At 44.8% G+C, this 14,528-nt stretch overlaps 3 protein-coding genes across 3 annotated transcripts; 2 read left to right on the top strand and 1 right to left on the bottom strand.

Annotated features, from left to right (window-relative positions):
* Positions 1-695: 695 nt before the first annotated feature.
* On the bottom strand, positions 696-1,739 carry LOC128725054 (solute carrier family 25 member 35-like). The gene is made up of 2 exons (XM_053818772.1): positions 1,025-1,739; positions 696-898 (listed from the first exon to the last, which is right to left on the bottom strand). Exons 1-2 carry the CDS (start codon positions 1,737-1,739, stop codon positions 696-698), a joined length of 918 nt encoding a protein of 305 aa, XP_053674747.1.
* A 5,259-nt stretch (positions 1,740-6,998) lies between these two features.
* LOC128725053 (ribosomal L1 domain-containing protein CG13096) lies at positions 6,999-8,646 on the top strand. The gene is made up of 2 exons (XM_053818771.1): positions 6,999-7,701; positions 7,770-8,646. Exons 1-2 carry the CDS (start codon positions 7,079-7,081, stop codon positions 8,644-8,646), a joined length of 1,500 nt encoding a protein of 499 aa, XP_053674746.1. The 5' UTR covers positions 6,999-7,078.
* Positions 8,647-9,041: 395 nt separating this feature from the next.
* Positions 9,042-9,845, top strand: LOC128727011 (uncharacterized). The gene is made up of 2 exons (XM_053820866.1): positions 9,042-9,271; positions 9,329-9,845. Exons 1-2 carry the CDS (start codon positions 9,042-9,044, stop codon positions 9,843-9,845), a joined length of 747 nt encoding a protein of 248 aa, XP_053676841.1.
* The last annotated feature ends 4,683 nt before the right edge of the window (positions 9,846-14,528 follow it).

The following is a 14,528-nucleotide window of genomic DNA, read 5'->3' as shown; positions in this document are numbered from 1 at the left end:
AAAGACATTGACGAATTTGTTTGAATTATTTGTTTATATATTATACAAAACTCCGTGAGTTGTTAGACGATCTTTCGACTGATTTGAGAACCAATTTTCTCCTCAAATATTGTTTCTTTTGCCATATTCTTCCCGGATAGCCTGTTGTAATTATTTCCTTGTTTAGGTTAGAGTTTATAAATTTCTCATCAAGCCAATGAACAGCAAGAAATTTTTATAATGAAGCTTCTTTCTTATCTCGCAAGGCATAGTTTCAGGTATCATCAGTGTAAAATACATGTAGCTATATTTTTGGTGCACCATTCAATCGTTGCTCGTGTCCTGACTGGACAAGTTGACTTCTGCGATAGTTGTACTATGTATTGGAAGGTCCTGAAAGAACATAATCGTTTAACGATCTCGTTGCGGTTTCAAGGGATCATTGCTTATCTGAAACCTGCCCATTTGCAGAAAGCATTTGCTATTTGATAGCACAGGTAGGATAGCACAGGTAGTTACTATTTGATAGCATAGCATAAGAAGGAAAGTGAAGCAATGAAGTAACATCGTATCTCTGAAAGCCAAGCGATTGTTGACTCCTGCTGATAAGATAAAGTGCGCGCATTTGATACGCTTCATATGTCGTGCTACGACGGAGTATTAACTCGGTTGTCAGATTCTTCATGTCAGACGGGAGAAAATTGTATGTGGCGTCCTTAAGGTGACTGCTTAACGTAGCGTTCGTGGAGGCCCTTGAAGAACTCCCAGAAGGTGAGGTTTAACATGGTGTGTGGGGCGACACGCAGGTACATCGGAACAAAGCCCTTGTAGTAACCGTGGATTCCTTCGGATCGGTAGATCTTCACAAAGCAATCGAAGATGTTGCTGTACAGCAAACCCTTGCCAGTGGCGGATACGGCTAGTTGGGAAAGGATGCCAAAGCCACATCGCATCATAGATACCGCATTGGGAAAAGAGGAAATGCAAACAAGGAAGACAGTTAGTTTTGGACGTTGGGAATTGAGCAGGCTTGACTAGAGCACACCTTGGTTGGTCATTCGTGTCGTGACGACATCACACGGAGACATTAGGATGCTGGTAAGGAATCCTGCCACCGTACTGCTTGCTAGCGCCGTTAGCACGATCGAATCTTGGAAGACTTCGTAGCGTAGGAAGAACTCCTTGCAGGCACTAAATGAGGACATCTGGGCGGACGAACCGACGATAAGTCGCGCCAGTGTTGCCGTATATCCGCGGAACAATCCGCGAACTCCACTCTGCTGATAGATGTTCCTGAATGCCGACAAGGTCCCAGTGTGATGGTGCTGATACCGAGCCGTGTATGAACCTGCTGTGACGGCTTGGAGCTGTGTCTTCACCACGTAGAAGGGACAGGAAGCCGTTGCACTCGCCAACCCTGCACAACCTCCCCAAAATAGCGACAGAAGTGGTGTCATCGATGGATGCGATTGGCTTTTCGTCCATCCGAGATTCTCGGCCGTCTGGTACGTTCCCAACCGGACGCCGTTCATCGAAAACTGGTACATCAATGCAGCCGGAAGTCCCTTCTGGAGTCCTCGCAGTCCATCGGTGCGGACCACTGTGATCAAGGACTGGCGGATGCCCTTGTAAGACCGTTCCTTGAGATTCTGCTTCGCTATCAGCTCGCCCTCGAGCTGCTGGCGTGTTTTCAGTACATCGAACGGGTTCGTAAACAGCACGGCACACATAGAGGACGCACCGCCCAGCAGGAACTCCATCGTTGACTGGAAGCTGCCTGTGAACCACACGCACCAGTTGAGTAAGGGGCCGCAACTGCGGCCAACCGATGGTTCTGAAGGTTGAAATAGAAGTTTTTGAGCGGGGTTTCCTGCTCGGCTTCGCGGTTCGCACTGGCCAGCGGCCATACGATAAGCAGCTGGATAGCTATTTCGTACGGAGGAATCTCGACGGCATGTCATTCTTGAGCGCTTCATATCTTATCTTATGTGACTGTTTGACGGAGGTCGCTTACAAATATGGCCTTATCACGTGGAACGGCCAGCTCATTATGTCATATCAGACTCGTATAATAGATTAATTCCTCGAGCGTTTTGTTTTGAACTCAGTTTCGAGAAATTTTTAACTTTTTTGATATTTTCACACAGGTTTTACGCATACTATTGTAAAGCTGCTTTTGTAAATGAGATTCAAAAAAAGGGGAGTAACCACAATTTTCTAAGGTCTAAAAGCCCTCTTTCCCACAAAAATTTTCCCCCGATAATGCTTTACTTCCATGTTCGTTTCCGCACATAAACCTAGGTCAATAATGTTAATGTCTCTATATAAAAAGGCTTAAAATTCCTTTTCGCTTCAGGTTTTTGATTCCGTTAACGTATTCGAAAAATTGTGCCTTTTGGTAGAGACTCTGCCGAAAAAACTCCCAAACGAACACGCATCAACACGAAAAGAAAAGGTCTAACACGCATGAACAAAGACCCCGAATCTATCCTAAACTACCAGGGGTTAACGTTCGTGCATGTTAGGACTGGATTTTCTTTTGTCGCCTCTCCTCGTTGATTTTTCTGTGTTCTGTGGGCTTCGAGACAAGATCCTTTTTTTCTTGCTTTTGTCGGTGCATGACTTTTCCGTTTCATTTTCAACATTCTCTTGGCAGCATCTTCTAGACGATGCACAGCTAAAACCGGTTCTCAAGTAACCTGTCGATGGTTCGTTGATAATGGTTGCCAGATTACGTTCACGCATAATGTTGTTACTGTAGGGCTGGAACAAACTTCATTCCAATACTACAGCCAGCACACGAGCAAACAATGCAAACCGACCTCAGCTAATTCAGTTGTCTTATAATTACTGTCTTAGCTAGATTGAAATAAATTCCAAAACGTACATCAGACACGGCAATATTTTGGATTAAAAAAAAGATAAATAAAATAGTGCGAAAGTCATGCCAACTTTTGCCAGAAAACGCCCTTTCCCCTTTTGCAGCCCAGTTGTAAAAATAAGGTTTATTAGCCCACGCTTTAAATAAACACCGCGCGTGTAGTGCATCATTAATACTTGTTCTTTTTTTCACTTCGACCCACTCCAGAAACAGCGACCCTCCTTTCATACTCGTGTCTGTCTGGGTTGCAGAAGCAAAACGACTCTACCTACGAGATGGAAACCAAGCGTGCATCCTTCAGGGCTCTTTCGTGTGTATAATACGGGGCATTCTTCTCGCAGAAGGACGGACATGATTTAGGAGGCAATCTCTTCACATCCTACGATTCACACGCCCAGATGCGTGCGCTCCCTATTTGCATGCCAATGGCTGGATGTCGTTGCATTGCCATTACTTGGCACAGTGGGGCCTCGGAAAAAGGCCAGTGTGTCAAAACAACACGACGGACCAAAGGAAAGGCCGTTGCCCAAGCTACTCCGACACATTGTCACGGACGAATATGGCGCGAATGTCTCATAGTGCGATAAGCACGAGGCGTGTCTTATCACGTTCTGGGAGAGTATTTTCCAACTAATGCGTCGAAGCGGGAATTGACAACACTTGCCAGTCCATGGTCAGGTCCGCGGTTGATGAACTGAAACGTTCCAAATGCGTCATACTAAAAAATCGAGCTTCAGTATGATGTTGTGCTTAGAGCGGATGTAGAATGAAATCTTAATTCATATAGTGCAGAAGGTAAACGGTTAATCACCTTTAAGACTGTTATTGGATTCTAATTGAATTAAGTACATACGACCAAAAACCCATTTTTGGGCACTTGATATCACACAATCTGTCCTGGTGTGCGGCGTTAAATAACAAAACCAGAATTTCTGGTTCTCGGCGGGTTCTTATTTTTATTTTTCCTTTCCTGACACAAAACAAGATCCATCGTTGTCCATGGTTGTGACAGTGGGGCGAAACCGCGAACGTTGTAGCGTGTATTTGTGTCTAACTTATGTTTTCTAAGCTACCCTTCAAGAAAGGGGAAAATGGAAATGGGAGGACTGGTGCAAACGCGGAAAGCCGGCTTTGTTACGGCAATTTTTCTCGTTATCTCTCTCGCTCGCTGCCCCAATTAGCGCGCAAGGTTAAACACATCCCGAGCGGTATGTAAATGGAGACAAAACGTGGCAACACACACATGTGCTTCAACCCCGGGAGCACGTTTCAGCAACGCCATCGCAGCAATGCGAATAGTATCACGAACGAAAATAAAGGGGTAAAGGTAAACCTGACGACAGACAAAGCGCTTCGTTTCGGTTGGATGCTGCGATAATCTGTCCCGCTCGAGTGTGCAATCAAAAGGGCCACAACAAAAAAGGGCTACTGGTGAAAGAGACCAACTGACAGTGACATTGGCTTTCGCGCGTCGGAATTGCATCACGATGGCGTACGATGCACTTTCCGGCCGTTAGCCCAGCATCCGCAATCTCCATCATCAGGGTTCGGTAATAGTGCAGGATGCTGAGAGAAAGAGAGATAGAGCGAGCTCCTCTCTCATACGATGCCGACAAGGTCGATGCGAGCTTTCAGCGGACTTTGACACCTCGAAGGATGCAAGTGAAAGAAGCTCCGTATCATAAGCTCCATTTGCGCATCCTTTCCCAAATGAGTCCTGGGGGAATAGCGGGTATGAGTTTACTTACCTTTTAACCACCGTCGACCGGGTGTTCGGCGTTTGTTGACCGAGCGCCACTATTCCGTTGACCTTCAGTGATGTTTATCTGTCAAAAGTTATGCGCGAAACTTATGCTCTGCAACAAACGAAAGGCGTTGATAGAATACTATGCCTGTCTAGCAACAGGACATCTAACGAACAGAATGGCAGAGTTTTGGCGTTAACGCTATTCTAACGTACATGTGCACGCGCGGCGATGATGCTAGCCGTGAAATATTTGCCGTCTAATAAACGAACCGCCACTGGGTGTTATGTGACACACATCTTTCCTTCACCCCACACACGCTGCGTGCACACGTACACACGTACGCCGCTTACCCACCCACGGACAGACACTTTAGCACTCTAGCGCTTGCTTCACTGTTGTTTCTCGTTTTATTTACGCCTTTTATTTATTTTATTGTTAGCGTATTCCGCAAACGCAACTCGAACCAGCTGCGATCACATTTGAAAGGCGAGCGTGTCGCTCCATACAGGACGTTCTTCCTCCAATCAAGTTAGACTCGACACACGCATACTATGAACGCTGACGCAAAACGGTGGGGAAATCGAGAACGCAAAGCAACCCCCGGAATGCTCCAACCCTTCGCGGTTCTTCGCGCTACCCTTCACTCGATCGCGTTGCGTGGATACGAGTCGGATTCTTCATATGCTACTTGACGCACGCATACACTCGCCGTACTGAACGATGCAGCATAACAGGGAGCAAAATAAAAGGAAACAAAACAACAACGAAGCACCGCGGAATAAAAGATATTCGGGAAGGTTCGTAATAGACAGGAAAACTTGCGAGAGAAAGTGATTTGTGCTACTTTCGTTTGCGAAAACGAAATGATGAAACAAAAATAATCCTTTCTAGCATAACACCTGTGTAATGTAAGGATTTTTTTAAATTTTCTTTTGACGCTTACTCCTCACCGTCCACTTGAGGGCCACTTGTTGGGTCACAAACACTCTCGAAAACTTCGCGAAACAACAGCAGCATAATGTTGCAATGAGCGGGTGTCGAATTGCACTAACTTCTTGCAATACCTGCGGCAAACATGAAAACCGACAAATGGCACGTCACAGGGACAAGGTGCACGTTCGAGGGAAGGGTGTTTTAGCTATGGAAATGCATGCCGACTGAATGTGGAACACTTTCGCACTTTTGCACGAACCGTAACGCCTCGCACGGACTGCTGCTAGGATGTCAAGCCAACCGTTTTCGAATGAACGCCAGCAAACTGGAGGATCGTAGCCAATGCGTATATGAATTCTAATAGAAAATTAACACGACACATCAGGAAGTACCGTTCCGTACGGACGACACTTCACACGAACCCGGAGTTTTTGTTGTTTTGGCACGATCTTTTTCATCGACATCAACGGTTGGTTGACTGCGCCGCACGAAGCGATAAATATTTTAGCGAGTTGGTAAACAAAGCGTACGAGAGTACAGCCCAACAGTTCGTTAACCGAGCGAGAACAGCGTACGTGGGATGCTGCTAAGATGTCCTAATCTGCGGTTGGACATTGCACCGCTGCAAATGCGAAGAGGTATGGTATCTGAACTAACATGTTAGATGCTATAAAGATGAAACACAAATCACAAACCACTAACCACTCGATATCGCGGTTGCGAACGACGCACATCCGAACGCATCGAAGGGAGATTTCGAAATGAACAACAACGCACACCCCCGGGTGGGTCTTGGCATAACACAACGGTATTCATACGATATATCTTCGAACGTTGCTAGCAAATATAGGTTAAATAGTGATAAAGGTCAAATATTATTATCATAAACCATAACTATGAGAATAACTAACGGTGTATTGTCATAGATTGTGTATTTATGCATTAATTCACAAAGTTTTCATATTGAAATAGTCGCATGCAAAACAGTCGCCACACCGTTTTATTTTATAGCGATATTAAAGATGTTATGAGCGATTTTAAGAGATTTTGTTTATCAATTTGGCAAAGAAAATATTACCTAAATTTCAATAGCTTGCAAAAACCACTGGAAATTCGCACGAGATGGAATATAAAATTGGCTTTATGGAGATAATGATCAGTTCATGGATCACCGTATAATGTTATAATGTTACTGAAGGGTGGCAGTCGAATGACGTTTCTGAAAATGCACGTTGCTGAAGGGAAATTTGAATAAAAATCATTTTGCCTCAATGAAGAGGTACTACACCAATTTTATCCATATAGATTCTGTTTCTTGAATCTGTAACATTACTTCAATGATTTTAAATCATCGATCTGCACAAAATATCCCTCTATTTGTCACAGTCTAATCTATCGATTTATCAATCGGTAGAAGTCGACAAAGCCAAGTCAACCGACCACTGTCACATTAACGTCAACCGAATAAACACGCCGATTCGTCTGGTAAACACGTGCATTTTTGTTTTTTCCTCACAGTAGATATTTTCTCCTTAAAATGAAATTAAAAACGGTCAAAAACAAGGCTTCATCTGATAAAACACTAGTGGGCATAAAGAAAACAAAAAACGGCATACAGAAGGCAAAGAAATCGAAAAAAACGCTGAAAGAGTCTACCGTTAATGCTACAGCAGCAGGTACCGGCACGAGTACTCCGCTCACGTTTGCCGAAAAGAAGGTACTCTCCGTGAAGCGTAAATCTAATGCTGCGAAAAATCCCGATGAATCAAAGCCAACGCTCAGTTCGGCAGATTCAGTGTTGGTGACGAAAAAATCAAAGAAGCAGATTAATAAGGCATCAGAAAAGTCGAAAAACACCGATGAAAATTCTTCCAAGCAGGAAACTAATTCGGATTGGAATACAAAAGCATGGACATTGATAAAAGAGTTGAAGAAAAAGGAGAAAAAAGAGGGAGGAAATGTAGCTACAACAGTTTCAGAAGAAACGATGGCACTGGTGCCAACGCAATTGATTTCGAAGGACAGTTTTAAAAAGGTTTTTAAAGTTCTTCAATCACAAGTCGAGAAGAACCCTAACAAGCTGTTCGGTGGTGATCTGAAGTACAGTATTCAGATTACTGCGGCAAAGATCCCTCGTTGCCCACTGCGAAACAGCCGCATGTAAGTATGGGCGTATTGCAATGACGAGCATTTTACAATTGAAAATTTTAAATTTTTTTTGCTTTCAGCACTCTTCCATTTCCGGTACTTCGCGACGTGGACGAAATTTGTCTGATAGTGGCCGATTTAAAGCGAGGTCGCACTGTTGACTTCCAGCCCACGCAGGAGCATTGGGAGGATAAGTTGCGTGAGCTCGGTGTTACTAATCCGATACAAATCATGCCGTTCCAACAGCTGAAGCAGGATTATCGCGCATTTGATATGAAACGTAAGCTAGTGCACCGCTTTGAGCGTTTCCTTGTTGATGCGCGTATCGATGGTCACGTGTTTAGTTTTCTCGGGTCGCATTTTGCTAAGCGGTGCAAAAATCCCGTCGCTGTTAAGCTGGACAAAGAGGAAAACATTAAGAAAAACATCGAGAAAGCTTTGCATGTCCAAACGTACCGTCAGGGTAATTCAGGAACGACAACCGACATTAAAATCGGTGCCCAATGGATGCCGGCGGATCAGGTAGTCGAGAATGGGATGAACATGCTGGAACAGCTCAAGACAGTCTACCCGGGCGGATGGTTAAACATTCTCGCACTTCATCTGTGCACATGCTCGGAAAAGATGTCAACCTTCCCGCTGTATGTAAGCGTGATCGATCCGAACCTCATCCCAACACCAATGGTGATAGGACCGAAGGAGAAATTTATCAAGAAACAAAAGGACCTGATAAAAAAGCGCACTGGTGGCATGTATGAAGTAGATGACGATGGTATTGTCCAGAAGGCCCGCAAGATGAACGACGATGGAACACTGGAGTCGGAAGAGGAGTTGGTTATGGATGAGCTCGAGAATGAACAAGATGATAACTGGCTACCATACGACGATGAACCAAGCAATAAGGAGAGGGGAGGACGTGTACGCCACCGGCACGACATAAAAATTAGAGTCAAATAATACAACATGTATGTTGATTGAAATAAAGGTAAAATTTACCACTTTCTTTTCTTTATGGAAAATTTTGTAAATCATTTAATTACGTAAAGTTTTAGTATTATTGTAAGTTGTTTCATTGACACCTAATAGAATGAAATTATGTCATACCGGAAGAAGTACCGGGACGTATGGCGAATAAACAGAGTAGAATTGATCAACTCTTGAGAGATTTCATTTTCATATTGCTTCCCCATTTCCTTGAGATTTACAACGGCAATCATCTGTTTTAATCCGCTTAGGTTTATTCTTGCTCGATACAAACATGACTAGATGGAAAACTATTTAAGCGTTGAAGACGAGTTCTGAAGGGTTCACTTTCGATTGAGATCTCGTCCCGAGTACAATTTAGAAATTAAATGGCGTCACGTTTCTGTTATACCACGTTAATGGTCGTATTGTGTATTAGGGTTCTTGCGGCTCACTCTCCAACTGTGGCTATAGACAAAGGTTTAGTGTTATCGTCTGTGTATGACGCTATTAAAGAAAATGGCATTGACCATACTAGCAGTCTTGTTTCTGATAGTGATGATACGCGAAATAAACGAAACGTGCGTTATTACACCTATGATGATCCTCAAGCCGATGAGTACGTTATATGTGTTTAAACTAAATGATCGTGACTCACTAATCTATCGTTATAAAGTCTGTTTCCAGCCTACGGTGAAATTGTGCATCCTGCTGCATCTGCTGGAGGAGTATCGACAAAGAACTGCAAACCGGAACCGCCACCCTCAGTGCAATCCATAAGTATTTCCGACCACAGCTGGAGCAGTATCGGATCATCCATTATTCAATTGCTGAAGTATCTGATCGCGGGATTGGCCGTGCTGACGCTCCCCGTTCTGTTGCTGCAGGCATTTATTTTACCGTTGAAAATTCTAATGGGATTAAAATCGGTGGCCGTGGCTAATACGCTCGTTCTGGGGACTTTCCTTTGGAAGTATCTCAATCGGGATCGATCGACGGGAGAAGATGACGATGAGGATGGTGACGAGCAGTCGGGTTCCGGTACTGGAGTGGCGGATGCCGGTGGGAACGGTCCGACCAACGGTAACGATAATCGGTTCTTCCCCTTTCGCGCGGAAGATTTCGAAAACATGACCGAAGAAGAGATTAAAACGGCGCTGAAATTGTTGCTCAAACGAAATAAACGTTGGTAAAATTTGAATTTCTAAATATGCATTACAAGACGACGCATTTATAGGTTTTTCAACCAAAAAAGTAATTGAGTATTTTTTCCGCTTAGAATAACGTAGTCGTACATGTAGTTTCTAATATGTAGACTATGTAGTTAAATATATGGTCGTTATGCCATCAAGATTCCATTATCAACGTTCTTTTATTCCGAAATCAACAATTCTGACTCAACATAAATTAATCATTTTTCGATTAATTCAATATGATGTGATACTCAAAAATAAATGAATGCATGTGTTTTAAATTATAAATCAATGTCGAGGAACAGACGATTTGTAGTATTTTTCAATGAGCGGAGTTTTACATCGTTTGATAATTTTGATAGCATCGCTTGAAATGGGTCTTTTAAAGGTTAGGCCATGCAAAGTACAATCAACTGAAATGCCAATTGTGGATACATTTTTCATGGAAGTACGGCATTTTTAATAATTTTACACAATGGTAAACGTTGTAGTATATTTTTTCAAAGTTATATTTAGATAAAGTTATAAAGCATCACCCTGATTTAGATTCAAACATAAATGTTTACTGAGAGATTTCTCGATGTTCATACTGTTGAGCTGTCAAGTAGATACGTCTGATCTAACCCGTCCAGTAGATTGTTCAACGCTTCCGTCCAAGTGGCGAGAGCGAGACAGCAAGCGTGGATGGGAAAAAACCCAACGCGCGACACGGGCAAATATCACCGAACGGGCGAAATAAAAAGAAATAAGTGCGCGCTGGCAAAAAAACGAAGGTATTTGCACCCGTCGAAGGCAAACGGGAATTCGCAGGTTAGTTCGCTTATTTTTCCTATGTTCGCCGCTCACCCCAAAGTGGTACGGTCGTGTCAGTGAAACAATATTTCGACGCACGTATTCCGCAACATCCACGACATAGTAGCAAACAAACCGTCCGAACCGAACTCGATACCCTGGAGCGAGCGTAAACTAAATGGATCCACCGTAGGGCTGACGCTGGAGCTTTTTACGGCCTTGGCGGCTCTGTTGCGCGTTCTCGATCGTTGTGTTGTCGTTGACATTATTTTCTAGAAGTTCTGGTGGTGCGCGCTCGATTCTACACACGGAACCCCGAGGAAGTGACGCGAGTCGGCAGTGCCACCGATAGGCACCATCGCAATTTCGTTCGAATGCTACGATTAGTGATTTATGGCGGAATTCCTGCCTAGCTGCACGGTGCACCGTGAGGCACCCTCTCAAGTGGTGGAAAATACCAACCCCCCACTCGTCCAGTCGAAGTTGCCAAGAATCGAGCGGTTCCGTTTCGAGTGGTGAAACAGGTGGAATGCTCTCCCGGTCCGTATCGCAAACTGTCACGTCAGTCTCCCGGTAATAAACGGTCATAGACAAACAGCACTCCGGTGGGAAGCGAACGCATCGGTTCCGCGAGTTCGAACCACGGGCTAGGAAGTGAATCATTCATATCCGGTCGCGGAATTCACTCCGTACACGTGGAGAGGGGGATCAAAGAGAGGGGAGTCAGGAAGCGAAAACAGACGTGGCTCTTTGGGGTCCGGCGTACGTATGTACACAGGTGTGCGATAGATTTCAAGTGCTTTTAACATCACACAGTGGGCCGGTTGACCCCATCGAGGGGTAAAGTGATCGAAACAGGCGCGAGTGACGTGGGAATTTTCGAGCGGCCACAGAGTCCTCCTCCAGCGCCACAATTGGTCTCGACAGGATCGGGCTGCTCGAGCACGGGCAGGACACGCTTCACGGTGGACCGACTGGACCGGGCAAATCCAACATGACGAAGAAATCCCTCAGAAGGCCCATCATGGTGCTCCGGAGTCGTAAGACGGCCATCATCAAGGACGGCGTGATAACGGTAAGGCATGGGTTTGTTTTTGGTTAAAGTCACTAATGTCATATTTGGGGGTTGATTTATTCCGCTGTGGCTTTGTAAATGAAACGATCTGATGCATCCGGGCTCTAGGAGGAATAGAATTTGGGTTGTCAAAGTTGCGCGAGGCTGGCAGCCAACGTACAAAAAATAAGAACCCAATGCAACAGTTTTTGAACTCCTAAGCGCAATCTTTCCTTCTCACCGATCGGCCCAAAGCGGCCCTTCTTTTGTTTGGCTTAACGTTCTTTTCCGATTTCTGGACCGTTGGACGGTTGGACAATCGAATTAATAGCCCCAGCGGTAAAACATTGCGTTTTGTCGTGTGTGCGAAGCGGTGCTGGAGCCTTTGCAAAAAGTTATCCACTTCGCTACGTTTTCGTTTGCTGTTTTTGTACAGCCCAGTCGAGGATATAATCGAGGTTTACGTGTGCGGTACGTGAGGAACATGCCTTCCGACCGAGCACCTTGGTCCCGAGCTCGGTACGTAGGTGAACTAATGCAATTTGCATGGAACCGCGACCACGAGACAATGAACGAAACGGTCATGTGAAAAAAACAACGCATCGTCCAAAAAACAAAAAAAAAAAATATAGGAAAGAGGCACACATTCCCCTTCGTAGGTTCACCTTCAAAAGAAAGAGAAACTGTCCGGCTGGGGAAGACATTCATTCGGAAAATCAATGCCTACAGGCATCGGAGTGCCCGTTCTGTGTTTCACGTGTATTATGCTTTCCACCTGCCACAGGAAGAGCAGATACTGAGTTTTCAAAGCTCATTTTTTGTGCCCTCGGAACCACATTCCGGATAACCCCACAACTCTCCATCTGGCCATCCAGGCTAATTGTAATTAAACCACAATCAGCGCAAGCAATAATAACCACCGACGGTTTTGGTCGGGAGGGCGTACGATTGGCGGTTAATTGATGCATCGCATCACAGTTGATGATCTTCGACACGATTCGATCCGCTGCGTTCCGGTGTATGTGCTGAAGTCCGCGTGGTTGTGGTTGTATTTTTTAATGGAACCGGTTTTTTATATTGAACTTCACGGTGACGCCCCCGACCGCAAAGCGATGACGGTGGTCAGTAACGGAGGCTGACTGCTTTCCCAAAAAAAGCAAAACAACACCTTAAAACAATCTCCACTCCTCGAGTAGTTCGCTATGGCGCGGAACCTCGTGGTGAAGATCTTGAAGATGGAGCAAGGAGAATTGGAAAAAAGCGGACTGTGCAAAAATGGCATGCGGGAGAGAAGGAAATACTCGCAGCCTCGCGGATCGGTTGTTGCCACTGGCAGGCTCGTATGTGCACGTAAACCGCTTACTTTCTACTTGTCGACGCGAACGCACAGCTGATCAGCAGTCGGAACCTTCGATTGCCAGCCGGAAAGGTGGGGAGATGTAGGACGTGCTTTGAACTTGACCGTGATAGTTAGCTGCGGGTTTAACAGCTTCTACCGCTTGCCCACAGCTCGCAGGTCGAAACCGGAGGTCCGTAATGATAGTAGATTATCGCGCCTGGTCCCAAGTCGGCTTATTGCGCTCACCCTACGTGCACGCTCGCTTTTGATTGCTGGCCGTGCCGGTAGCTACTTAAACACATTCTCGCGATCCATTGTGCTTTTTTTAAACGTCCTATGGAAATCAGATAACCGAACGGAAATAGTACGTTAGAACGTTCCCCTTCTCAAGCAGGCGGCATCATCTTCGAGCGTTTTTTTTGTCGCCGACGTAACACCTACCGTTTTTGGGAGTGCGAACCTTTTTCGGACCTGCCAGAAATCCGGTTTTTCTGTGGTATTTCTCATGCAGCAGCACTCTGTCCCGTAGGTCAGTTCCATGCGAAATCGAAATGGGAGAACGTCACCGGTTTGTTGGTGTTACAATTTGCTCGTAGCAGAACTCGTTGTTGGCTGCAGTTTTTGCTTTTCTATCCTATTTTACTTTCACACTGTCACACTGTGGCGCGCGACTTTTGCGGATCCACGGGACGGATATGTTTTTTAAAGATGATTTGTTCGACTCGTTTGGTGGAAGGTGTAAGGATATATTTACTTTGTTTTGCATGTTTCCCATGTGTGTTGCCATTTCTAAAGTAATAATAACCCGGTTATAGCCCAGCAACAAATATCTGCAGTCATTAAGTTCAATGGATATTCGAGCGGCTATGGCAGAATGGCGTCATGAAACAGTCACGACAGTGTAAGGCTTTTTTTATTTGTTTTGAAGCGAACCAGTCTGGAAATAGCTCGTCGGAGGGTGACTGTTGCTTCTGCCGGCCATCATCTTGCAGCTGGCCACGCCAAACAAACAAACAAACAAAGACGATATGGTTTACTGTTGGATCCGAGGATACCTCGCCGACGGTCATCATAAGGCTTAGCCAAGGCGGTCTTATGCGGTTGTTACGTAAACGTACCGCATACTTTCTTTTCGGGCACCATTTTGCTATTATTAAAAAAAGCGAAGGATTGTGTGTACCGTATGTGACCCATTTCCGGCGGCGTTATGTTATGGTTCTCGTGGGATGAAGATTTGGCACTTCCTGAAGCGTGCGGTTTTGTTCCGCTATGAGATTTTAAACATGTTCGTAACATGTTTGAAATTATTCACCAGAGGCCTCGAGGTTTACCATCCATAGCTTATGTTAGTGGTCGAATTAAGATGCAACATATATTAATTTCAGATATATAACGAATGAATGTTCAACATGAATATTTTCATGTTTTTTAATTGTGAATGAATAACAGCAGACAATACCCGCGGTAATTACCTGCACATGGTATAAAAGCTTTAGAC

Source organism: Anopheles nili, chromosome 3 (assembly GCF_943737925.1).
Source record: "Anopheles nili chromosome 3, idAnoNiliSN_F5_01, whole genome shotgun sequence".
NCBI classification, from domain to species: Eukaryota; Metazoa; Arthropoda; class Insecta; order Diptera; family Culicidae; genus Anopheles; species Anopheles nili.
The sequence above is the reverse complement of the archived record's forward strand: the minus strand, read 5'-3'. Positions and strand labels throughout refer to the sequence as shown.

Bases quoted from the DNA above. Each gene is read 5' to 3' on its own strand.
- LOC128727011 (XM_053820866.1), top strand. From the start codon at position 9,042: ATGGCGTCACGTTTCTGTTATACCACGTTAATGGTCGTATTGTGTATT. The intron at 9,272-9,328 runs GTACGTTATATG...ATCGTTATAAAG, and splicing joins GATGATCCTCAAGCCGATGA to TCTGTTTCCAGCCTACGGTG.
- LOC128725053 (XM_053818771.1), top strand. From the start codon at position 7,079: ATGAAATTAAAAACGGTCAAAAACAAGGCTTCATCTGATAAAACACTA. The intron at 7,702-7,769 runs GTAAGTATGGGC...TTTTGCTTTCAG, and splicing joins CCACTGCGAAACAGCCGCAT to CACTCTTCCATTTCCGGTAC.
- LOC128725054 (XM_053818772.1), bottom strand. From the start codon at position 1,739: ATGGAGTTCCTGCTGGGCGGTGCGTCCTCTATGTGTGCCGTGCTGTTT. The intron at 899-1,024 runs GTGTGCTCTAGT...TTTCCCAACTAG, and splicing joins GACACGAATGACCAACCAAG to CCGTATCCGCCACTGGCAAG.